General features: G+C 39.1%; 2 protein-coding genes across 2 annotated transcripts in view; one reads left to right on the forward strand and one right to left on the reverse strand.

The window, feature by feature from the left end:
• LOC135932855 (ephrin type-A receptor 7-like) overlaps positions 1-4531 on the forward strand; it is a 155903-nt gene extending 151372 nt beyond the window's left edge. The window contains exons 16-18 of the mRNA XM_065470562.1: positions 682-872; positions 965-1129; positions 2121-4531. Coding sequence (XP_065326634.1) covers positions 682-872; positions 965-1129; positions 2121-2235 — 471 coding nt within the window. The 3' untranslated portion in view covers positions 2236-4531. The remainder of the gene's footprint in view (positions 1-681; positions 873-964; positions 1130-2120) is intronic.
• Positions 4532-11334: 6803 nt separating this feature from the next.
• On the reverse strand, positions 11335-26868 carry LOC135933708 (prolyl endopeptidase-like). Its single transcript, XM_065471846.1, has 15 exons — positions 26682-26868; positions 23858-23932; positions 23621-23754; positions 23371-23501; positions 23061-23270; positions 22830-22951; positions 22262-22367; positions 21307-21498; positions 19329-19526; positions 18826-18929; positions 17185-17321; positions 14167-14261; positions 13927-14058; positions 13099-13255; positions 11335-11903 (listed from the first exon to the last, which is right to left on the reverse strand). Exons 1-15 carry the CDS (start codon positions 26721-26723, stop codon positions 11609-11611), a joined length of 2130 nt encoding a protein of 709 aa, XP_065327918.1. The 5' UTR covers positions 26724-26868; the 3' UTR covers positions 11335-11608.
• Positions 26869-27471: the final 603 nt, after the last annotated feature.

A 27471-nucleotide genomic window follows, 5' to 3' on the forward strand; every position in this document is an offset into this window, starting at 1 on the left:
TTTCAAACTTGGTTGGTTTGATTTTTTTTCCCCCAATCCAAAGAGCTACCGCATATTGTATTATTGGAAATGAAAAGGTGCTGTTATTGTGATACCCAGTAAGTATCGTGTGAAGTACACCAAGTGACAGTAGATATCCCACTAACCGACCTTTCGGTCTGCATACAGCATCAGTTAGTTGTGAACAAATTTGCAGGGACTCTTTTTTTCCACTCTGTGACTGCATACCTGCTGTACAGTTCTGGAGCCTTTTTATTACCAAAAACATCATGTATTCCACTCATATTAGGGTGATGATATCTCTGTGAAATCTAAGTATTACAGTTGCCGCAGGCTTGCAAGGTCAGTTTTAGATTTTAAGCCATACAGTGGGACATTCTAGGTAGTGTGATTATTATGTACTTTTTTTTTTTTTCCACGTGTGACCTATACGGTCTTCTGTTCTGTAAGACTTCTATTCTTGGCAACTAAGCAAGTCCACTGCAAGGGGAAAAGGTTTTAAGCATCTTATTGAACTTTGAAAGTAGGACAAAACTTCTCTACATCCTCGTTCACCTCTCCCACTCTGCCCTACCACTCAGACATGCTCTTTAAGAATGTATCCAATTATACCATGAGTACTGGAAAATCACAAAACTAATTTCTAATCTGATATTATCGATTTCCTCTTTCTGTGTGTAGGTGATAAAGGCCATCGAGGACGGTTTCAGGCTGCCAGCTCCAGTTAACTGCCCTCCACATCTCCATCAGCTGATGCTGGACTGTTGGCAGAAGGAGAGGACGGAGAGGCCCAGCTTCAGTCAGATCCACTCGGCCCTCAGCAAGAGCATTCGCTCGCCTGATGGTATCGGTTCCTCCACACTGGCGCGAAGGTACAGTCACATGACTACATGAGTTGGAGTAGATCCTTGAATGTATTAATTTTTTTAAAAGTTAGCCTTAATCGTTATTTCTCCCACTGTAGAACCCTGAGTTCATCCATTACACTAGCTGACAGGCCTCTCCCCACCTTCCCATCTTTTAACTCTGTTGGAGAGTGGCTGGATGCAGTAGACATGGGCCGATACAAGGACAACTTCACTGCTGCGGGATACTGCTACTTGGAGTCTGTGGCACGAATGACTGTACAGTGAGTAGTTTTGTACAAGTCTGACTGCGTGACCTTTTCATTACATTTTTTTTAACAGAAGGCTACCTTAATAAAAGAATAAGAACACAGATCAATGAAGGGAGAAGCCAATTCATTCTCGTAAAAAACTGCTAATATTCAAGACTTTAAAAGCAACTGAATCAATGTTTATAAGATATATGTAGGTAAGGAGACATCACCCTGTGTTTGAGCAAATATTTGGCTGTTTATTTACTAGATAACTTACTTATAATAAAACATGTTAACTGTATATTAAAAAAATGAGATGTCACAGAAGGCACCAACCTTTTTAACTTCATTTAAATTGTCTAAATATGGCAGTTGTTATAACATACATGTTGACTACCGTCAAAAAAATTTGACACGAAGAACACGAGTTTCGTATTTACAGTGTTGAGTATTAACAGTGAAGGAATTTCTAAGAAGCAGCAGACCTTTCCAGTTTTCTAAAAGCCTCAAAAGTGTCAAACTGACCCAGTGAACTCTGAGATTAATCTCTTAATCTGAATCTAAAATGACGTCTTTCCCATCTGAGCTCAGGGGTGTGTGTCAGAGAGTTGCGTCAGCCATATCTAAGACAGCTGGGCGTTTGTGCTGAATTAATATAAAGACGCAAACGAATACATTTAAGCAACTGGAAGTGGTATTCCCTGAAAACATATGTGTGCAGCCTCATTCTCTTTCATATCAAGATTGCTACAGAAAAATGTTTCTGCAAAAAACATCAGTCTTCTTGGTGTCCTTACTGTTAGGTCAAAGATACAGTAATGGTGTATTTTTTTAGCGTAAAGGATTAGAATTCCACTGCGTCATGTTTTTTAACATTTGGGTTTGGCTTGCATTTTAAAGTAAGTTGACTAAAACTGCCTTTTCAGTCTTACATATTTGTTAAACAAAAATCATAAAAGCGAAGCATCGTTAAAAACAATCAATCCACATCTTCTGATCTCTGTAAATCTTGTGTTCACAGAGATGTATTGAGCCTTGGCATCACTTCCCTGGAGCACCAGAAGCTGATACTGGCTGCCATCCAGACTCTGAGAGCCCAGGTCATCCAAATGCACGGGCGTGGTGTGCAGGTCTAAACGGTCAACTCACCTAGTCTCGTGCTGCTGCAGATCCTTACATGTGTGCAGATGGATGATGGGGTGGAGAAGAGGAGAGAGAGAGAGCTCTTCCATACATAAAGATAGATGAGCTGATCTTTCAGCTAACTGCACTCATCTATTTACTCCTCCTTCTCACACTTCCTCATGCCTTCCTTTATTCCTTCCTTTCTCTTTTCAACAAGTCCCCCTTGAAGACGGCAGTCAGTTGTGACAGTGTTCATGTCATAACCGGGGGGGGATAGCAGAGGAGTGATGTCATGTGACTTTTTGTGACCTCTATCTGCACTTTGACCTTCAACACCTGCGTCGGCTCCATCTTACTGGTTCTAGATCAGCGCATAAAGACAAATTAAAAATGTCTCTGTCTGAAGCCGAACTCTGATCTGTGGGAGAGACGCGCACAGCAATTTTGAACTAGAGCTCGAAGACACGTGAACATTTGGGGTGAAATATCCCTTTACAACATAAATTCACTAAAAACAAGATATTCTCGATGAAGGGAACTATTTTATTGGCCTTGGGTCAAACAATGCCTCAGAACTAGCACAGCTGATTTCACATCAACAGGAACTGATTTACTGCAAAGATACAGAATCACATCAAGAACGGTCAAAGCTGATCTCATATCAGATGGTAAAGAAATACTCTAAAGAATAAACATGGCTGGAATGTAACTTGCGTTTTCAAAGCAGCAGGTTGGGAAAACCGTGCTATTCAGGTTAGTGAAGCCGGAGGTTGGATGAAACCGCAAAGTGGCAGAATGAGAGGGGCGAGGATTCATTGTAGTGCTATATACGTTATCTAAAGTTTGCTCATGGCATGAACGGAGCTAAAGTAAAATATTTGTGTTGATATTATGCTGTTCTTTCAGCAGGGATATCAGCATTCATTTATCCTGTTTGGTACTACTGATGGTGAAACAATCGCTGCAGGATGAAATTGTAAAGCAAAGGGTTGAAAATGTGTTTTTGATTGTTCATGAATTTGTTGTACGTCGCTGTCTGTTTCGCTACTCCTAACTACGTTTGCTTTATTCCCTATATCTTTCTCTTCTTCTCCATGCTTTCTGTGTGCATTTAAAGCTTAAATCGTTCCCTTTAGTTTGCTGGATTTCATCTGGATAACACAATCCTCCTCTCCAAAGGCTCTCACTACAATGTTTATTACTCTGTATAGGACTCGGGCTATCTCTGGAAGGTGGTCTGATTTTAGATATTTATCCATATTTATTTATGTTTACAGACTGCAACACAGACCTCTCCAGAGAGGATGTTGGGATGGTTTATTTAAACTTAAGTATTTAAAAAAAAAATCGTTTGAGCAAAGCAGTTGTCTTGTTTCGTTTTTGTTCCGTTGACTTATTTCGACTGTGAGTTTGTACCTGAACAAATTATTTTGTACAGAGGAAGTGAGAGGAACACTGGAGGATTTTTACTGTCAGCACACAGTATCTGTGTATTTCTATACGCTGGATTTGCAACAGTTAATTTTAGGTTCATTATCATTTAGATTTGCTGTATACACATTACAGTGTGTGTGTGTGTGTGTGTGTGTGTTGCAGTACGGATACAGTATTACAGAACATCAATGATATTTTTTTTCCTTTTGGTTGCTATTGGATTGTCAGGTTTAAATTTATGTTGCTGTTAATATCATGCTCCATCAGACTATATGGTTGCACCTTTTCCAGTTAACTCCCAGAATTCCCTGTGTACAGCAATCTGGCTTTTCCATTTGGTTGGGGAAGACATTTATCGGGGCATTACAGATTCACAGTAGAAGGTGCAAAAATTAATTGGAATAAAGTTAAGGATTTCAATTTGGTAAAAATGTCCCTCCTTGTACCCTCCTTTTGCTATAAAACGCATCACACGTATCCAAAAATACACCTTTTAAACAGACACAAAAGACTACAAAACAGCCTGGACCTCTTAACCACGATGAATGAAACCGGAGATGTTTCCCGCTCTGTCCCCCAATATGTTGCTGTGACCATTACGATATGTTTAATATTGTATATATGTATTTGAAAATGCTAAATCTATTTTTATAATTTGTTTGAAGAACAATGTGTTGAATATAATATCTGCTCACTGTGTAAGGGTTTTATTTGTTTGACTTTAGGGCAATAGCCAAGAAACTCTGATGTTTGGAATATACAACTGGAAAAAAAAAAAAGTTTCTTTTGTTTTTGTTAGTTTTTAAATGATTTTTACCCGTTAGGAGAAAATCTGATGGCTGTTGCAATATTGAAATGTGTTATTAAAAAACTTCCAATACGAGCACATTTTTTTCCTCGTTGTCTTCCATGTCAGATGTTGAAGTTTAAATTGGATAGCCTTAGCCCAGCTCATTTTATAATGGAGTTTTCTGTAAACACTAGAGGGGACTGTGTGGGAAGATCTCAGTAGATCAGCAGTTTCTGGGATATTAAGAGTAGCCCGTCTGGCAACAACAACCATGCCATGCTCAGAGTCACTTAATTCACCTTTGTACTTCAAACCAAGCATACTGTATACATACATACATTGCAAACTAACCAGTTTAGACACACTAAACTGCCCAGTATTCTCATGCAACCCTTGATATCAGTTTGTTTTGCAATACAATTCATAAAAATATAACTAAGCAAAACATCATGTATAGATGTGAAATTCTACAGTAAATGAGGGTGTTACATTTAAGATTCAAATTTCCAGTTTATAAAATTTCAATGTTGAGCAACCCTTACCTTCGAAAGTAATCTCTCGCCTTCTCACTCATTTATTGTTTCAGCACTAGAATTGACACCACATTATTGGCAAGCTTCAAAGAGAGAGGAACTAGCTATCACTTCTCAAAAAGTAAAGCCGAGTCACTTAAACTGCTGTTAACCTCTCAAAGTTCACAATGCAACAAAAGGAAAATCGAAACCATATTCTCTCGGGTCAAGGCCGCAGCAGCGTCACTGCGTGTGACTACCACCTGCCCTCCAGCAAAGCCCTGGGATTTGTTTCAGTCGGCGTGCAAGAGCCTTCTCTTTCCACAAGATCTGCTATTGACCTACTGAGCAAACGGCACTAGGTTACCAGTTCAACGGCATCCTTTCCCTTCCTTCTCGTCTCAACTGTAACCTTAAGCCTAGCTCGATGCTTCATTATCAATACATGTTTTTGTGTCGTATTTAAGGTCGTGGCCCTTGCTGGGGAATGGAAAAGAGACGGTCAAACTTCAAACAAGAAGAAAGAAAAACCTTAAAACTTTACTTGCAGATTGTTTTAATTTAAAAGTCATTTGTGAAGTTTGTCCACCAGGTGGTGCTGTGTAGCAATGTTTGGCCATCTATAATTTCCGTTAAAATACTTTAAGATTGTTTCCATAAATGTAATTTCTCATGTAAGAAAGAATTACTTCAGAATGAAGTAAAAAAGGCCCTGAAAACACCCTTATTTCTTTAACCTTCTCCAACCTTAAGGACATCTCGTACTTATTTGTCTACTCTTTAGCCATTTGTTATGAGGTTAATACCTCATATCCACTTACAATAAACTTCAGCTTTTGGTTACATCCTCTAGCTATTTCTATTCCCGATTTTCTCTTGCACTTTCTCAGCAGTACCACACCATGTCTGTGAAGTCTCTCTCTCTGAGGACTGAGGTTATATTACTTACTGCTTTATCATGTAACACCCACCTTTAGACCAGCACCGAGCGTATGGGAAATAATTGTAAATGCAAATTAACTCTGCGTAGGATTGCTGTAGGCAACTGTGTGGGTGTGCAGGGGGGAGTGTGGCGGAATGTGTTTCAGTGCCTGCATGCAAGGGTCAGCGTGTGCATAATACTGCATGCATGTGCATATTAACTGTGTGCAAATGTGCTGCCAGTGCGTTGAGAGTTCGTTGCATACATTAGAGAATATGATCTTTTTATTTAGCTCATAAAGTTGCAGTACCAATCCATACCTTTTATATTAAAGTCTTATTGGAGCTGAGGATTGGAGTCTGAGATTTAATGAGTTTCATCTCTGAGCCATCGCTGACTGAAGCTTTGTAAACCTCCTACACAACCAAACATCACCTCCTCCGGATGCTGTCTCGCAGACCCGTGCTAAATGGCATTTGAACTCCTGCTGCAATAACACGGGATTTGGATAATTCATTATTGGAGGCTTATCATAGCTTGCATTCAAGATGTTTTCCTCATCAAAACTCTTTTATAAGTCTGAAAAACAGAGAGCATAACTGGTTGATTTAAAGAAATATTTTTCACATTTATGGACAAAATATGAAAAGAAAAAAAAAAACTTTTCTTCAAGTATTGAAAGTTCTTCAAGTTCATAAATTCTAAGCAGACTTCTATATTTGGGCACAATAACAAAATGAACAAAATATAGCAGAAGAGATATTTTGCAGGCTCTTATCTACATAATGTAAATTATGAAATCCTAATAGCCTTTGAGAGTTAACTCCTGCCTTCTCTGGGTCACAAGCTATCTTAGCAGCTTTACTCTTGCTTAATGAACCAAATAGCGGGCATAATCATCTGCTATCTTCTTTCTGTCCCCTTGCAATACAATATAATAAATGCTATTACTTTGAGTGTGATGCTTTAGTATGCAAACAACATACCCAACAGTACATCGCTTCTGTGGCAAAGGGGGAGTTGTGTTAGTCGGTGTTTTATCAGGCTTCTCACGGTTTGAGAGTAAATCTTCAATCAGATTTGCCTGTTTATTCACTGTAAATGAGACTGGGACAGGGAGTTGGACAGCAATTCTTCAGAGAGACTGATGAATATCATGTTTCAAAATTCAAAATGCAGATTGCACGATCTGAAAGCCATCACACCAATGCTCAAGTCATGCATAAAGTTTATTTTTAATAACTTTATAAGTAATAGTGAATTGAAATACAGTTTTTGGTCCTCCTATGGCAGACTTTCTTTTCAAATTAAACTTCAGAAAGAAAAACTGCACACTACTAGAAGAACTATAGTGCTGAGGAATGGGTACATCATGGTCATTTACCATTTTAAAAAAACAAACAAAAAAAACATAATCTCAGGGATGACTCAGACACATGGTGCAGAGGCGAATGGATGAAGGGGCACGAAGAGGCCTAAGATGCTGCTGTGCAGATGTCTGCTACCGCAGTACCTCTGAGGAGAGCTGTGGACGAGAATATGGCTCCTGTGGCGCGAGTATGAGCGTCTTGCAGAGGCTCTGCACCTGCTGTTATGTATACTTGCGTGCAAGCATTACACAGCCAGTGAGCCAAATGCTGTTTTGACAGAGAAATAGCTTATGAGAGTCTTCTGAGGTGGACAAACAGTTGCTGCATCTGCCTCGTGTTAGTGGTGCACAAAACATAATGAGACAGAGGACTGGGCAGAGAGATTGCTCAGCTGCTTCATTGTTCTGAGCCAGAGGAACAAAAATGGCCTTCTAGTTAACCTTCAACCTAGAAAAGTTGTTTGAGGTGTAAAAATGGAGCTTGGTTGTAAAGTGGCTGTGGTCCCACCGTGTCTTCACTGATTACAAGACAAGATAGTGAGGCTGATAACATGCATAACACTGTTTAAGGTAAAGCTAAGAGCAACAGTTTTCAGAGACAGCCTTTTGAAAGACATTTTGACTGTTGGCTCAAACTGTGATGCGCAGCACCATCGATATATCACACTGTGATGCCAAAGACAGGTCTTAGTTGCGTGACTTCTTTCAAAAGGCAGTTAACAAAGGATGCACAAAAACTGAAATCTCTTTAAGCCTTCATGACAAGATAAGACAGCAGTGGCATACAAGGCAATCATAGTTGGAGCTAGCTCTTTTGGTACGAATATTTGGAGGTCGGACAGCACTGGAGACAGATGGCGTGATATGGAGTCTGAGCCTCCCTACATGCACCAGTGCTGAAAATCAATACATTAACTTGGAGCACTTAACAGGCATAAACAGAAGAATTTCCCCTTGGGTAGGGCGTACCATTTTTAGGGTAGCCTAACATCTACAGACACTCCCATTTATTCGCGTGCCCTGTCTAGCTGTGATAGCACGAACAGAGCTACCATGGTTTTTCTGTCAGCATATGTAATATGACTGGGAACAACCAGGGCGAGAGAAATCCACTGCTACTTTTGTGTGCTTTGAAAAAAGTTTTATTGGGAGAGAAGCTGCACCAATCTGAATAAATCCTTGGGTAAGATGTCGACACCAGTGAGACAGTGCCTCTATGAATGGCCAGAGCTCTGTGAAGTCAAGCCACAGCGGGAAGGGGATGTCTGACCTGTGGCTCCTGATCATAAATGTCCCTGCCTAAGAGGCTGTGAGCAGGTGCCGAGTGCTCTGTCAGGACAGAAGTGTCTCTAAAATCTGCCAACTACTTAGTGATGGCCAAATGACTACAACATTGACAGAAAGAGCTGATCCAGCAGGGCTCACAGATGCAGTGGGAACAGTGAAAGCAGCAAACAAGGGGCTCTCGATCGCTCATTATCAGACTCCAATGCTCCTAACTGGAAACAGGAACAACTGAGCTAAGCCACTGGAATCTTGCCCATCGTCTTCTGGGATGAAGGGAACCCTAAAGTTAAAGGGGTCCAGCTCTGCTTGAAGTATGGGACTACATAGGTTCAGCTGGTCTTCCCCGTGATTTGGGACACCATGACAGCTACTCATCAGCGCATCTCGACTTAAGCGAGAGACGACAGAAGTACCAAGCCAGACCTGCTAGCTGGGGTCAATGTATGATCGGAGGGATACAGTCAGTGTGGCAGCAAGGCACAGATGGACACCGCTAGACATTTTTATGTTATTCATATCACTTGTGGACTGCTTGACTGCAGATACAAAAAACATGGTAGAGCACTAAAGCCACATGATTGCTATATACTGCATATGCAGACTTGAAGGGGCTCTGTAGGGAGAGCAAAGATGATCTTCAGAAGTCCACATGCATGAAGTGAAAAACAACATCCACAGTTCCTAGCATAACCAATAACAACAACAATTAGTTGCAAAAATGAGTTGCAGTTCTTTGAAAATTGTATTTTTGGGTTTAATACTACTGGCTAAACATGTAATTTAAAGACATATTCAATTATGAGGAAATGATTCACAAATCAGTGAAAAAAAGGATTCAGGTCAATCTCTCAGCACTGTGCAGGTTTTTTCCAACCAGTCTTTTGTCAGTATGACACACCTTTTAGTAAAAAAATGACTTTTGCAACTGAAAATCAAGGAACAAAAACTCATTTAACAAAAAAGAAAAAAAAAAAAAGAGTCCAGAAATGTAAGAGGAGGAAATGCCAGAGAAATAGCAAAGGAAGCAAAAGGATTCAAAGAGGCACATGGGAAAGCAGACAACACCTCTGTAAAGACATTAGTGATTCCCAGCTGCGTGTTGAGAGCCCTCTCCCCTTCTTGTCCTCCCTCTATCCCTCACTCTCACTGCTCCGTGTGAAGATTAAAGCAAGCGGCATAAAGGGGAGAGCAGTCCACCTCTAAGCTAGTGTGAAGGGGAAACTTCCCCCAGCACAAAAGTTCTGCTCTCCGCTCTTTGCTGAAGCGTGCCGCAGCTCAAATCGGCTTTGAGAAATTAATCCCTGCATTATGGAGGGAGTAAAGTAAACAAATGGAGGACAGAGCAGGGACCTGCGAGTGTGTGAGACGGGGGGAAAAGGAGAGAAGCTGTGAGGCGATGAGGCATTTGTTGGTAAAAGCTTGTGTTTCTCCAGAGAAAATGAGATGTGAAGGCTGTGTGTGCTTGTACATGTGTGAATGTGAGTACAGTGAGAAGGAAGAGGGAGCTCAAGAGGTGACGGGTGGGTGAATGAGAGAAATGAAGCAGCAAAAGCTTGTCCGTTCCTGAGGGACACTCCTGAGAGAAGAGCATCACAGCCTCTTTGCTGCGTGATCTTAAACCCCTCACTCCATCTCTCATATGTCCAGCTTATTACTGCCTTTGTCTTTCCTAGCTACATTCATCCACTTTGCCCCTGTGGCAGAGTCATTGTCTGCAAATCCTCCTCCTGCTGCCTTCTCTGCTCCCCCTCTCCTTTTCCCACCGTATCTCTCCACCGAGAGGTACTTAGATAAGGCCCAGGGTTCAGTCTGACGAAATCAGAACTTCCCACTGAGCCGAGATTAAACTCTGAGTGACCGAACAGACAACTTCGCTCACTCTCTGTGGTTAGCTGCCGGAGAGCTTCCATCTCTCTTTATGACAGTTTAAACACCCATATGTCTCACTACCCGCCGAGACTCGCATAAGTGCACTTTCAGTCAGTCTGCAGTTCTCTGTTGCCACTCACTGTCTCCGTCTATCATCGCTCTCTATCTCTCAACTTTTGTGCAAATACTTTAAAGGCTTCCACACATTTCTAGCACCTCCCTCTCCCCTTACAAGTTCATTACCATTTGTCCTCATGCTTGTGTATTGGTTTTTTTAAAAAAAATGTGTTTAGAGATCCATCATGCCTGTCTTTATTCACCAGTAATTTGATCCAATCTCCAGCCAGAGTAATCAGCATAAAAATAAATAAATAAATAAGTGATTTAGTGGGTTTCATCTTGCTAGTTGTTTTTTCAGATTTTTAATTCTACTAATCCTATCAAAAAAGCGGCTTAATGCAATGATACCCGACTAGCCTTTGACCAAGAGGCGTTAGAAGGGGTTGAAGTGAGTTTTTGCAGTCCCATACTGCTACTTGGTGGTAGACGAAAGAACTGCACCATAAAGTAATAACTACTGAAAAGTGACAAAAAGCAACCCTTTAGATCAGGGGTGAATGAGAACAAAAGATGTGGGGCTTTTTAATTGTATTTTCTCAAGTTTTACAGCTTTTCCTACTGATGAAGACCTTCCCACAGCTGTTTATATTGCACAGTGACACTTTTGCTATGATTTTGGTAACAGTACTTCTGCTGTTTTGGTAAAAAAAAGAAATATTCCAATAATTGTAAACATTATTTTTACACTATTGCACTTTTATTATAAAGTTAAAGACTTTTGAGCTGCTCTTTCATTATGACTTACATGTCATTTCTCATTAGGTCTATTGTAGAAGACAATACTAAGATTTGACAGTAAAGGTAGTAAAGGTTTTATTGAAAATGCTTCGATCCAATTCAAGCCATTCACAAAGTTACACTGTATGTTAAAAAAAGTCTGTGGACTTAATTTCTAAAATTTCTTTCTTACACTTCTCTAATTCATTGCTTTAGTTGTACCAGGACTTTGTTTAAACAGATGTATTCTTATTTTTATTCAAGAGTATGCATACCAAAGTATAAAAGTAGAAATCATTCATCCCTAAGAAAAGCCTTGATTGCTGAATATATGTTTTACTTCCCTTTTACTGTCATGTTCTCATCATTCCCTCCAGCTAAGTCCTAGTGTCTCAGCGATAAAGGAAAAGATGTGCGTGTCCTCCAAGATGGCCTTGGCAGTAGGTTTTCCTGCACCGTGCCCACTACGGGTGTCCACCCTGACCATCAGAGGCTGACGCTGCACAGAGCTGCTGCCAACCCCATACTGCAAGGTAGCACAGAACTTCAGCGTGTGCAAAGGTACCACACGGTCGTCATGATCTGCTGTCAGAAGCAGGACAGCAGGGTAGGGAGGGCCTGAGTAAGGTGGGTTTGGCAAATTATGGAGAGGAGAATACCTGGAGAGAGGATGACAAAGACCAAAAGGAAGGAAAACATGAGGGGAGTCTCTTAACAGAGAGAACAAAGATCATAAGAGACATTTGAAAACTTTCATTTGTTATTCAGTTGTTCGGCTGTGATCTTTTAGGTTATGCGGGCAAGTGCAGCACTGCGACTTGACTTTCAGATTACTGAAAACAAGACCTGACGTGAATTCACAACAACATGCAGAGATTCTTCAGTCGTGAGTCAGAATAAGGAACACACAAAAGGGAGCTATCAGAAGATCCATCTGTTGATTAACAAAAAACATCTTTAAAAAAAAAAAAGAAAAAAACAAAACATCAAACGCTTTATCAAAACAAAAATCCATCATTAAAACAAAAGTCTCCCTTAAAAAGTTTCTTTGGTGATAGACAAGAGAAAACAAAAATCATGGAACGCAAAAGTGCCATTTGGATGAGAACATGCGGTGAATCTCACTCAACGAACTTTACTGAAACCTGGTTCAAATTCAGACAACACAGCTCTATGTTACCATTTACTACCATTTACTGCCATTTACTGCCGTTTTCACACTTCTACTCATATTTGTAATTCTAAAAATATTTAAACTAATCAAAGGAACAGTAATGATCACAATTATAGAAAGTGATACTTTAAACTTTGGTACATTTTACTTGGTTAGGTTGAGTTATCTATATACTTATTTTAATCTGTGTACCTGACTTTTCTTACTCTAACCTGCTCTGTATTCTGGCTCGATTTATAAGTATTGTGATATACAGTTTATTTCTGTTAATTTAAGGCTTTGTTGTGGACATGTGCTGCGGTGTTCAAAGTCTGTGTGGTCAAGAACAGTGTTAAGGTTTATCAGGCAGTAGGCCACCAAGACTTTTAGTGTCATGTTGCATTTAAAGACTTCAAAAGTCTTGCTGTAGCCATTTGAAGCATGGGAATGAAACAAAACCATCATCATCTCTCTATTCTGACATGTAATGTACTTTGGCACACTATATTAAGATGTCACTCAGCTTAAGTATTACATACTCAGAAGTAAGTTCTCCCAACCGACTGTAGAATTTTTTGCTAGTTTTTAAATAATGCGATCAGTCATCGCAGTGGAGACATAAGTATGCGCGTGTACATGCATACAAAACACCGTCATGGATGTGTACTTTAGCTGTTTGTTGCGTGTGTGTTTTTCCATACTTGATGAGCCACTTGCACTGCTCCGGATCGTCAGAACAGCCATAATCAGTTGTCCAAGCGTGGCCGATGGTGAATTTGTGGAATTTCAGCATATCCATAACGCCCACTTCAGCTACAACGCAGCCAAACAGGTCTGGACGTTGAATCATGCACGCCGCTGTGTGTAGACTCAGAATTAGTACTGCACATTCTGTTTGCTTACAAACACACATGCATCTCAATTACTTCACACTGTAGGACACAGTCACTTCTAAATGGCTATTTACACACCAGGGAAGCAGGCATTAGTTGGGTTTGTGTGATGCCATATGGCAGCCAGCCTTTGGTAAATGATGTGACTAAGCACTGTCTAATGTGGTGTTTAATAGCGAAATTAATTGAAGCTAAGCAGCTAACTACTGTTAGATGAACTTGACATTAGCAATTATGACAAAGAAGTACTATAAAAGAACACGAAGCACTGATGTGGATGCAGCTGAGGCCAATATCATAGTGTTTTTGCCCCCCCCCCCTCCTTTTGTGGCATTAGTAATAAATGTGAAAACATGAAGCTGTACTGGACTGTTACGGGTCTCATGGGTTAAATCACAGAGAAGAGGGAGCTCATCTGGTAAATTGGGGAGGAAGTAGAGGTACAGTTCCATTGGCTAATTTCAGCTATAAAAATAACGAGCAAGGTTCACACAGCTTCCCAATCTGAACGTGCAGGCAGTGGACTGTTGCATAATGCTTTCCCAGGTATACTTTTAAAACTCCCTCTGGCCTTTTCAGCAGCTATCCCACTAAAAAACATAAAGCACAGACACACACAGTTGATCCTGTACTTACCCACTAGCAGCCCTCCATTAGAGGCTCCATTGATAGCAATGAGGCTTGCTTTAGTGTACTTCTCCTGGATCAGGTACTGTGCTGCACACTGGAAGTCATCAAAGCAGTTCTGCTTGTTCGCCAAACTGCCAGCTACAAACAATATACAACAGAAGTAGTCGTGTCAATTCCGAAAAAACAAAAACAAAAAACACAATTACTTGCTTACATACTACTTAGAAACTCCATGTCTTTTTGTACCTTTGTGCCAGGTGAGGCCATACTCGCCACCCCCTCTGATGTTAGCCACTGCTAGCACACCTCCGAGGTGTTTCACAAACAGCAGAGAGGCAACACTGACCACATACAAGAGAGAATAAAGACAGAAATATTATAAGAGCACATTGCACTCAAAGAATACTGACTAGTCTATAGTAAAAACATTTAAAGAGAAAGGTAGCATTTGTCCCATCCCTGCCCCTGAAGAGCCAATCAACCCTGGAACTAGAAAATAATAAATAGACTGTATTGTTGCTAGAGCTGGGCGATATAAGATTTTTTCATATCACGATATGTTTTTTTCATTTCAGGCGATAACGATATATATCACGATATAAGCCAAATAACTATATTTGTAAGATTTAAATGTGCCGTTGCTCACGAGTAAAATGTGAAATAATCTGCAGCTTGTTTTGATTTAAATATTTATTTCCCATAATAAGTTCAACAGGGTAGATGTACTTAAGGAACATGAGACTTCAGTTTCAAATAAATAAAGGCAAATATTGCAAACTACACAAAACGCAGCCGCTAAAGCGTTTAAGTTTCAAAATAGAACAAACAAAACAGACTACTAAATTGTCAATTCCACTTAGAAACAAAATTTTAATTCTAAAAATAAATCTTAGTTTGTTTTACAGAAGAACAGACAAAATTGACTAACTTTTGTCAATATCAAAAACTGAGAACTAAAAGGAAATTCTCAATCTCTCCTTGTTGTATAGCTTAGCTTTTCAAACAGTTTTAACAGTTACTTTAGTCTGACAAAAGCCGAATGACGAATTAGCGCTTTCAGTCAGAGATTGAGCATGCACCGGTTTATTGTATTTCCAGACTTGCTTTCGGCACAATTTACAGTGCGCGCTACTCTGTTTTTTGTCAGACTTGAAATAGCCGAAATACCTTCACACTACGGAACTTCTATGGCCCTTCCGTTCGACAATCTCTCCGGCATTGGAACCATCATTGTTTTTTTCTTCGGTAACCTTCGCTCACGCTCTCGGTTGATTTTTCTCTAGTCGGCAAACTCATTTCCTCCATTACCTGGGCAGCTCGGCTGGCTGCTTCCCAAACAAATACACATGTGCGCCTTGGCACTTGTGCTGTACGTAACAAGTCACGTGACGTGACACTGCGGCTGTGATTGGTTCGGCTCTTCGCTAATTAATTTGGATTGGCTGTTCTTTTTTTTTTTTTTTTTTAAGAGGACAAGAGAGACGAGGTCTATCGCAATAGTTTAATTTTTCTATCGAGAAAAAGTTATTTCGCAATACATATCGTTATCATTCTATCGCCCAGCTCTAATTGTTGCACTGCTGAATACACAACAGTTTCAATTATATGATGAGAAACATATCTCCCTATCATAGTAAGTTCATTGTCTTGGCTAACTATATGCATAATATGCATTAGTATGCCATTAGTTCACTGTTCTGGTGACACTGATCGTGTCAGCACTCCAGATTGAGTCTTTCATGAAGTTGTAAAGGATTATACAAAGTTACATGACAAGGACACCAAGTTTTTTAAGCTTCTTTTTGGAGATTTTTGATTACTGCTATTATATTTAATTAGTCATGCTGTTTTTATATCACTGACATTCAAGTTCAAGCACCATTTCCCCATTCATTTAGAAAGTGGTGTCAAAATACTGCTAAAAAACCAACACTTTCTTCTAGAAAGGCCTTCACAAAATCACAAGCTTATGCCACGTAACAAGCATGGTATTTAGAAAACAAAATGCAGAAGTAGTGTTATTGGCAGTATGACACTTAAGTTCACAATGCGGTTTATTTAGATGTGACTGGCTTTACAATAGTACACATATCTAAGCAGTTTCTTTTTCATTAGCATTGAATACACAGAGCGTTTCTCAGGAAATACTAATGCATACATCCACACCCAGTCATTTACAGAGAATCCAACCTCATCAGTACTCTTTCCTCCAGGGATGTATCCAACCAGTGTAATAAAAGCTCACTGATGGATGTAATACAGTCATAAAAAAAAAAAATACAACCTCTTCAAATTCTAAGGTTTTCCTTATCAGGACATAATAAAATCATCTGGCCCTTAGGTTATAAAATTGGGTAAATGAACAACAACAAATGACAAATTACACCCTGTCATTATTTATCTAACAAAGGTAAGGCCAAAATGCACATACAAAGGTTTCCAGAATCACCTTTGGATGATTGATCTGTGTCTTCTAAACAATCTCTGCTTTTCCATTCTCTTTCTAATCATAATATCATGAGCTTTAATTTATAATTGGCTAACTGAGGCCTTGCAGAGTCTGAAATTTAACTTTGGAATTTTTATTGCAATTCCGCTGAACAATGTATGGCATGACCCTTCTGACCTCAAGAGCACCAACAAATCTACAAGAAAAAAAAAATCATGGTGTTAAGTCTGGAGTCAACCTGACTGAAATGCTGTGCCTGTATAGCCTCATATGCTAGGACCTTTTCGGAGTTGTGCGTAAATGAAAGTCCTCAAACCTCAACGAACTGAAACAATGTTGTAAAGAAGAATGAGGCAAAATTCCTCCACAATGATGTGAGACACTGATAAAGTCATACGGAAAGGTTAGACTTCAAGTTGTTCCTGGTAAAAGTTGTTGTGCAAACTACTGAATCATGAAGTTTTCCACATAAAATTTCTGTATTTTGGCTTAATTTTTGTTAAATAAATAATAACAAGACAGAATAATATAAATCATGTCCAGATGGGCAAAAACTTTGAACTGAGAGGGTGTCTTGTCTTCTTATTAATTTAAAATCTCCAGCTTACAAAAACATTGAAGTTTGACTGTTAAATTATGAATGAATGAATCAGGGTTCATTCAGTTTAAGAGCACTGGGATTATTTTGCAGGACCATCATTATGGGTTATTGTATTTAATCTTGTTTTTCCACTATTATAGTACCTACCATCATTGATCACACTGCTCTGAAGTGCATTAAAAGAAGACAGCTTTGACAGCACAGTCGTACTTACTTAAAGTATGGTTGTATGGAGTTCTCAAAGCCTCCATATCCATAAAGTAAAACAGGATTACTCTCATCTTTCTGAATGGCCTTGGCATGTACTAAGAACATAGGGATCTTGGTTCCATCTTTACTTGGATAGAACACCTGGTATGTAGAAAAAAATGTATTATTTGATCTGACATGTGTGAACCAACGGCTTCTTTTCTTTTTGATATATTATTTGCGACTTCCTCAACCATGGTGAATAGAATTCTGCTAATTCTGCATCATGTGTATTCAAACAGACGTGACAATTCATAACAACTATGCCTCAAAATGACAAATGTTTAGAAATCAATACAAATAAAGTAATGGGGACGTTTAGGCCTCAGTGACACTAAATATGCAGACACACTTCTTTCTAATGTTACATTAGGCATTCAATTTTAATACAACACAATACAGTACATCCATGTACTGTCACATGTAAAATGAGTGTGATATATCTGCTTAGCTCTGAAATGCCCATGATCCACTGACGTGTTGAAATGCTTTTAAATCCCTTCAATAGCTCCATGATAGCTACTCCATCTTTAATTAACTTTTCAGCAGGAACAAATAGATCCTAACTATGGCTTAAACTTGGTCACTGATCAGCATAAGGCATTTCATTTGTTATCACTAATAAAGACTTTTGTAGAGAGGTGAAGGCAGTTTCTGGTAAATGTTTTGTTTAAGGTTCAAGGCTCCACCAATAACATTTCAGGAACTGCTTTTGTTCTCAGTTTATCCAGCTGCTACCGTTTTCTGCTCCCTCGTCTATAAAGATGAGTGAACCATTTCTACAAGCAGCCGTACAAGTAACGACATTATGTCACCGATGATGTGGGATGGTTTGGATCACGTTCATTTCCTGTAATTTTAATCACTTTGCCAGAGGCTGACTTCATTTCATCTATTCATAAAACTTTTCTCCAGAATCTTTGTGATATGACTTTCAGCAATTCAAATCTCCTCTCCCAGTTCCTGCTGTATATTAGTCAACATAGGATAGTTCACTGTGACTATAAGACTTTGAGTAAGAAACTTAATTTTTCAAGGGTTTCTAGACTCCTGCTATGCTGGGATTCTTCTTCGCAGGCCTAAAGACTCCTTTTTCTTTTTTTAGCTGCAGTCATTTTCTGTAGTCATTCAGCCCCCGTCCTTATTTAGTCCATCAATGGTTTCTTTTTTTTCTAAACTTTTCACACTGCTCTAAGTTGAATGTACATTTCCTGTGTGAAGTTTCCCATTTCTGCTTTTTTGTTGTTGTCTCTTATTACATTTTACAGATAAGGTGCCAGAGTCAGTTCTTTGGTTCTTGTGTTGGCCATCTAGCACCGATTGCAAACTCAAAGGCTTTTATATGTCTGGGCAATTCACAATTTACCACTGTCAGTAAGTCATTAACTTGCATTTGCATATCTCAAAAGAAGCATTAAAATAGCTCTTTGTATAACATGATAAAGCGTGGGGCCATGTAAATAGCATGAAATAAAAGCTAGATCCCAAAGTCAAATTTCTAAAGCAGCAACATCATGACTCTGAATATTAAAAGTACTGTTAAAATACATAACATTACAGTATGTTCTACTGAAATTAAGCAGATGACCAGAAAGAGTGATATTACCTGTCTGGTCTCAATGTCTTCATGTTTGATACCCTTTACCTCCACCTCTCTGAAGACTTTGGGTTCTGGGTTTGGCTCACTCAGGTCACAGTGGTAAATGATACCTGGATACAGCATAATAGAAATCAAAGTTAGACTTCCAGTGTGACTGGTTGCATTTAAATAGTTAAATATATGGTCATTTTATTAAGAAATTCTGATTATATCATGCAAATTAATTCCATTTCAAAAGACATGATCTGCAACTTTAGTAAAATAGGCTAATTATAGGAGTATTTTATGTTGCAATTAATCCTCTTTTGTAATAACAATAGCAAACAGCTGCACATCAGAAAGCATTTAATCTGTTAAATACGTGCCTTGGTCACATACAGTTACTTTATTGAGTTTTTGGAGAACTAATTGCAATAATATTTGTATATTTCTTTTTTCATGGAATAAGAAGTGTATTTTATGTGGTTTATACTCATGGAAAAACTCAAGTATATAAAAACTGGAATTGCCTGGTGTAGTAAAGGAGGTAAACTTGTAGAAGAACTCAGAGTGTTTCTTCTTGCAGCTCACTCCGGCCACAGTGCCCACATCCAGTGGCAGGTCTCTGACAAGCCGGCCTGTAGACAACTCGTATACTTGCAGGATATCCTTCACATCATGGACATAGTTGACCAACAGGTGGTGCTGGTTCACACAAGACACAAAGCCTGCAGGAAAATAAAGGAGGAAGTAATGCAAAATGTCTTGGAGGGGGGTGTTGTCAAAAACAATGTATCCAAGCGGCACTGTATTTGTGTCTTTGTTTTCCTTTCTAGATCACACTATTTATACTTCCTCCTCCTGTCAATTCCCGACAATGATCTCAGCAATAAGGAGTAATCTCATGATTACTCAAGTATAAAGTATAAACACTTTTCAACATGAATATATAAAATAGTTTTTAAGTTAAGTTTTGTAATTGATGCATAACTACATGTGCAAAGGGCAGAATAACTGCAGGAATAAACTATAAATCCATGTTCTGTACCTAATAAAGTCCCAACAGCCTAAGATAGCTGTGGTAGTATCTACGTACATTATATGCGATAACTACAGTTCCATGCATGGCATTTTGCCTCAAAGTGTTGTCCTTTTCAAGACAAAATGTTAAATGTTGAAACGGTGACTTTATATTTAATCCTAGTGCTATTATACTATACAAAGTACAAGGATCACAATTAGGCTACATTTGGGAGCGTTTCTGGTAATAAAAAAACTGTGATGTTGGGCATGTAGTTAAACTGGAATGCAACAGAGACCACAACGATTTATCAGCTTAGAAAATTACAGAGGAGAGCAGTCAGTTTTGTCTTGAACAGGTTGGTGAACCTGAGTGGCTAGATACTATCAAATGAAACCATCAATCCTTAATGTGAATGGCATTTTTTCTATGACTGTTTGACACCATGGCAACAAGTGTGTGTTACTTTACCCAAGCAACACCAAGCAAAAAAAGCAATTTAAGAATATTTAAAGAAAAAAAAACAGAAACCAAGAAAAAAAAAAAACCAATACCATTGCCAGTAATTACTTAGGAAATAACTTGCACTAGTAAAAAAGTATCACTGGTTTCATTTAGTAACATATTATTTAAAAACCCCCTGAATAGTCAGTTTATGAAAATTTCATTGCTCGTAATAATACCTGAATTAGTTATAAAGGTATTTAGGGCCAGTTTAACTCAATAGCTGCCAACAGTAACTGAAACATTATGTTGTTTAATACAACACTGTAAGCCCTTCATAAAATGTGATTTAAATTTCTTTTAACAATATAGAATTTACATTATTATTTTTATCAGTCCAGTATTGCCCAAGTTCAAATTTCAACTATGTTCCTCTTTTCTCTTTCTTTAACATGTGTAGTTTCCCAGTGCGCCAAGAGCTATACAGCTGTTTTTACCACTGTGTATTACATCAAAAAAACAAAAGTAAAATGTTGTGAGGTGTTGTTCGCACTTCTCAAAGGTAACATGGACATTTGTGTATGTTTCATTCATCTCCAAGTACAATTATGGTCATTCAAGTGACACGCACAAAGAAAAAAAAAAAAATTACAACACAAAGTGCTTATGGACCAAGTTTCACTTTTTGAGCAGAGTTCCCTCTGACGAAGGTTTTGAACCACAGACAGACATACAAGTTCCCGATTGTTGTGGCTGGACCGTCATCGAAACATCAGGACAGAAATTCGGCTTAAAACTATTTTGCAAGATTTTAAGAGGTGAATTGTGGAAGTACAGTTCTATGAATAAACCCTTCACACATTTCTAAGGACTGTTGGAGTTTCAGATGCTGTCATGCGTTTAGCAGCAAATTTGCTTTTATTAACTCTCAGACACTATATTGCAAATAGTTCTCCACATAAGAAATGTACTAAGACTACATGCCACTACATAATTCACTCTCTACTACAGTACGTTTTAATGACATTTCCATTTTATCTCACCCAGGACATCTTTATCATGCTGTGGTATGAGGGTAGTCCAGTGCTGTCTGTCTGGTTTCTCGATGTCTATGTTGATGAGACAGTATCGAGGCGCATCCAAGTTGGAGCGGAAAGTAAACACAGTTCCCTCATTGGTAACATAAGAGTACTGAGCATCAAAGTTGTCCACAAGTTTGACCCACGGCAGCAGACCTGCAGAAGTAGATAAATAAAATGACAAAGACCCCAAAACTGATATTTATCACTAGCAGTGAGTATTAGGAACTAGTATTAGCTTATAAACCCTAATTTGCAGTGGCTTGTAAAAAACAATAACAAGTTTTCATAGCAGGCTTGCAGTAGAAGGTTTCATAACTTCTGTGTGGGAGGATTTCTTTTCCTCAAATAAAAACAGGCCACATTTTGAATTTTGAAATCTCAACATTTACTTCACTAATGGCTGAGTCACAGGCATCAGTTCGTGTCTGCGTTGACACGTCTTAATGACAAAGCTGGCGTATTTTTCACAAAACTGCCCAAGCAACAGCTACTTAGAAGCTATATATGTTGACACTGAGTCATGCTGCAGTCCATACTGCTTCATGAACACTTCTCATGAAAGATGATTTGTTCATTTGGGGTGAATTGTAAAGAACTGTCAGTTCTTTACAATTTAAATCATTTTTAATGTTCTTTGCATGCTACATACAAGTCTGAAACTTTTCACAAACTTTTTCATGCCACTTTAGACGCTATCCTCCAACAAAATAACTCATAATTTGTGGCAATTCACAAATTAATACTGGCTAATGAGGTAAAGCTGGGAGGAAACTAACTACCATGAACCTAAATTTACCTGTCATGGCCAGATCAGCATTTTGCACTGTGATGCAATAAGAATACCAAATATATACCTGTAATCTTACATCTCCATAAGACACATGAGTTATTGAGTTTATGAGTATTTAACACAGACCTTTTATGCCATCAGGGAGCTGCTTTAGGTCGCAGTACCACAGCTGGTTGACAGGCTCACAACCTTCAGTGATCGACAAAACAGCATATCTGCCGTCATCTGATATCTGGGAAGAGGGTTTTTTGTTTTTTTTTAAAGTCAACACAGGGAGGGGAAAGAGAATTTGAGAAGCAGCTGACGTGAAAATGCTAATGTAGGCTTTGCCATAAAAGTTTAATCTTTGCTCTGAGAATCCCCTAAAAAGACGCACTCATATAAAACAGAGCTAGCTGGGTCTTTAATCATTTTAAAATACCAAAATGGACAAAAGATGCTATAATCCAATGCAATTTGCAATATTAGGTTCATGTAGTTTGCAGAAAACTAATTTAATTTCGGTAGCAATCAAATTCTTCTCTTTTCTGACCAGAGTGTCAACTCCTTAGAGTAAGCACAGCAATGGCCTAATGGGTTTCTTCCTTTTAAAACAGGAACAAACCATTAGCAGACCCCAACTCAATAGGGGTAACACATCTGCTCGAGCCTGCTCAGGTAGGGCACTAATGATTCAAGATAACTATAGACTTACGGTCACTGCACTGTGCCACTTGGGATGGTCAGGGAACTCTGCTACCAGAATGTCTTCTGACTGGCTGGTGCCAATAACATGGTAGTAGAGCTTCTGATTCATGTTGCTGGTGGTCTCAGTGCCTTCAGCGAAATACAAAATAGTTAAATACTAAATACGTTTCAAACTAGATTAGTTAAATGTGTTGTTTCTGCGCAGCGTAAGTTTATTTGCACAATATCTCTTCCTAACCATCAGTTTTTCCTTCCTGGCGTGGGTAACAGTTATAAAAGATGCCCTTTGCATCATGAGTCCAGGCCAAGCAGCTGAATTTAACCCTTTCCAGAACGTCAGGCAGTGGGCTGAGGTCATCGGCCTTCATGAAATGCACCGTTACCCAGTCTGAGCCACTGCTACTCAAACCATAAGCAAAAAATTCACACTCTTCTGACAGTCGCCCCACTAAATGGAGAAGGAGATGAAAGAGAAAAGAAGTTAGCATCATCCCATCTCTGCTGCCTGTATGTCTGTGATCGATAACAAGTTCTGCAATTTGGCTAACTTTTCAGTGCCACAGTTCCATCTTCAGAAAGCTTATTAGGATCAAAGAATACAGTTGCAGGTGCATCAAGAGAGTCCTGCATATACAGCACATCCTGGTTCTGAAGCCCTTTGTTGTGAAAGTAGAAATATCTGAAAAGAGACAAGAAACTTCAGTGAGGGAAAGCATTGTTGTGACTTAAGTCCTGCAATTCAAGCTTGTCGCTTTAAGTATAAATGCTGATAACCATTAATTAAAATTCAGCTATTACCTCTTCCCCCTTTTGTAAGGGCAACTGTACTTGGGATAATTATAAACCTCAGTCAGCCGCTGATGGAACTGTGCCCGGATGGCGCACTGATCCAGGTACGGCATAGTGAGTTTGTTCTGCTCTTCAACAAAGGCCTGAGTAACAAAAACGACATGACAAGGGATGAAATGCAAATTGATTTTTTTGGGGTGAAGAACCAACAGTAGCATTTTTCAAAAAAAAAAAATCATCATGTACCATTGTTTCTGCACCATCAGGGTCTTCCAGCCATGCATAGGGATCGCTGATTTTAGTTCCATGGTAATCATCCACCTGTTGCAAAGATGCACAGAGAAACTAAACATGAACAAACAGGAATAAGCCGGAACAAACACACAAACACGTAAACAAAGAGCGCGTCTCATCTTTGGCATTCAAACCTGATTTTCTTGACAGCAAGGATTGTCTCATTGATACTTCCTTTGAAAAGCATTTTTCTCTGGAACTGCAGAGCATCTTACTTCATAACTGTCAACTGTATCAGAAATTTTTGGCTCGTCAACTTGATGCTTATCAGCACTGGAATGTGGATTACTACTCCAAGCACTTTTGATAGGCCGACCTTGATGCACCAGTGAGCAGACTGGAGTTACTGCAAGTTCTCTTAAACCACAAACACCCACACATACGCATTTCCATAATGTCCATTTGAGGTGCCCATTTCCACTAATCCAAATAAAAATTAATGTTCCAGTAGTTTTCTGTCAATGAAAAACAACCATTAACGCTTCAAAGAAATAAGGCCCGTCACATTTTCCACTTCGACCTGAAAGCACAGCCCGTTGTTCACATCGCCTTTGACTTGTGGTGAAAAACTAATTTCAGCACCAGTTTATGGCACACATCAAGGACATTAGGTGGGGGAGAAATAACCCATTTCACTGTAGATTGGAATCATTTTAAACAAATTTTCTATACAAATGTATATATTGAAATGCACTGTTAGTTATTTTTAGGTAGTTTTAATTTAACGTTACACAAGAGACATGTGGCACACTAAGCTTTTAAAATAGTTTCGAGTATCGTTGTGGTGGTATTATATATATTTCTTAACATCTACAGCAAACTCCTGGTCCAATTCTATGACAGGACATCGATAGCAGGATGCAAAACCAAATTTTTCACTTCAGTCACAAGCCATCTCTTTTCTTGGCATCTCACATTACACAACAGAGACATGTGGCATCAGATTGTTACATGGACTCTGTATGTGGGATGTACTCCCACTGACTGGCTCCTAAGAATTAAGAGGGAAATTTGACCAAACTCTAAATATGACATTGCAAAACAGCTCTTGTCCACAACCTACTCATATTTTATTTTAACAATACAAATTCACCAGCAGTAGCCTGAGATCAACCAGTGTGAAATATTTTACTTAGGATGGATGTTTCAAGTACTGCCATTTTTCACGTTCTCGAATGCCGTACTGTTAGTGCGAGACTTAAGTCTGAGAAAAAATCGCATACAACAAAGAACTGGTTAATCCTCACCACATTAACATTTAGGCACCTTTATTGGCCCACTCTGCTCGTCTTTCTGTCTCTCCTTCTTTCAGCGTGCCTTTCTTTCTATCTCTCTTTACTGAGTGTTGACGGTTTTTCACTGAATGCAACCAAGTTAATGTCCTCCTGGAAAGACAGTCTGACTGGCTTTTTCACTACCTGCCTTCGTGCCTTCATGCCAGTTCAGATCGGGTGAAACACAGTAGTAAACCTACATCTCATAAACCTTAGAATGATCCCTGAGGCAGTGCGAGACATCCTAAGATTAAAGACAACCTTTACGTCGGCACAGGTATGGATCGGCTGGTCATTTTAAACATTTGTGGCTTATAGAGTGGTAAATTTTCAAATACTAGAGGGACCCATCAGTTTTTATTTATACTCAAAAACCCACACTAAACAAATTTGTATCACATTCAGTTTAGCTTTGAACCATCAATGCATGCATGCATGCATGTCTAGTATTAGCCAGATGTCATAACTTACCATTCTAAAGTATAAACGTGAAAATTTTATAGCTGCAGTATTTTATTTATTTAGTCACAAGTAACTAAGCAATTTCCAAACATATTCAGCCACAGCGCTTCATCTAATTTTACTTGACGCTGTCCGTTTTTGGCTACTGTCACCTCTGTTCATCTTTGCTAGTGCACCTTTCATCTGATAGATGTTATCATTTCATTTCGGACGTTTGCTTGCAACTGCTGTACCAGGCCATGCATATCTCTTGGTGTTCTACCCCTGGACCTATGTTGACTTGAGTTTAATGATTGAATGCCACTGCAAGTCAGCTGCATGCTCTGCAGGATGTACTTTGGCTTCACTTTTACTTTTAAGCACAATGAAGACACACTTAGGGCTGTAAATGCAGCTAGGGAAGCTGGGGACGTTTTGTGTGTCAAGAGAAGTAAACATTTGGTAGCGTTTGGCACGACCTTTCTTGTATTAAAGTATCCGCTAACTTAAATCGATATGGAATTATAATTGAGTGCAATGTGGCTTTAAAAGCAACGTTTGCATGATTCACTAAACATGCAACGCCACTTTGGTACTTGGAGCTAAATTAATGGCCATTATGAACAAGAACTAGTTTGTATTTGCCTTTATTTATTTGGCAGGGAGCGTTTACAAAAAAAAATAAAAAAAATTCTCCTAAGAGATGTGCAGATTTAGCCGATAGCTAATTTCCACCCACGGCCCCAGGGACATTTTTTTTCTCCCTTTTTCAATCACGTGGGCGTTACTTTACCTCCAATGCACCGGCTAATACGAGAAATGACAAAATAAAGCAACAGAATATTTCACTTTTCTGACTTTACACACCACAGTAAAGTTTTGTTTTTGCTTCCTCGACCATTCGCCATTTGCCTTTCTGTCCCTCCACGCATACGTGCATTTTCTCTTCCTGGTATCGCTTTTCCTGCTCGTGGGCTTACACCACAGCATTTCGTCGAATGACAAACGGACCAAGAGAAAAAAGGAGAAAAAAAAGCACGCCGCAGAACTTTGACACTGACCTTACTGTCGTCTCTTCGGGCTACCGGGTACTTAAACGCCATGGCGAGGAGCTCGAGGGTGTCTGTCGTCTTTCTTCTGCAAAGTTACTTGGGGCGCCTTTCTCTTTCTTTTTTAATCGTTTAACCGAATGCAGCCTCTCGAGTTAATCAATGGAGTTTGAAAGTGAAAGTGAAAGCATGACCCCCCTTCACCTATACCCTACTCTGGTTTGTGCAAAGGGCTTAAACTGCTTTTTGACGCAGGAAATGATGTGTCACACGGCAAGTGGCAGCACATGCACAGCTGTAGGCTACCGACGATCGCTGGCAAGTTGTACCAAACGTATTTGACTTGTTGCACGTCAACATGCGCAAAGGTATCCTAAGCAGAGAAAGGAACCTTTTCACAGAAATCTAGGGAAGACACGAATACAAATACAAATGAATAACTGTGATAAAAGCAGTGCTTCCTGCTCTTTAGGATTCAAAAGTAATAATCACTCAAAGCCCTAGCTGCATTTAATGCAGTTAGGCTACTCTAATCATCTTCAATTTTTTTTTATAATTAATTAATTAATATTTAGTTTAAATGTAGTTTAATTTAACAAAAAGCAGTAGAAATGTTGCCTACATGACCAAGTACCTAGATGATGTGTCCAGATTTGGGGTTTGTGTGCTTGTTGTTTTGTTTTTTGCAATCAGCAGCAAGTCAACAGGTTTGACATCTGACAAGATCAAGCATGTTGTTAACATGTGACTCATATCAGTCATTGATGACTCCTCATTTATTGATTAACCAATTTAATTGTTT

The sequence above is a fragment of the Pelmatolapia mariae genome, linkage group LG22, assembly GCF_036321145.2.
Source record: "Pelmatolapia mariae isolate MD_Pm_ZW linkage group LG22, Pm_UMD_F_2, whole genome shotgun sequence".
NCBI classification, from domain to species: domain Eukaryota; kingdom Metazoa; phylum Chordata; class Actinopteri; order Cichliformes; family Cichlidae; genus Pelmatolapia; species Pelmatolapia mariae.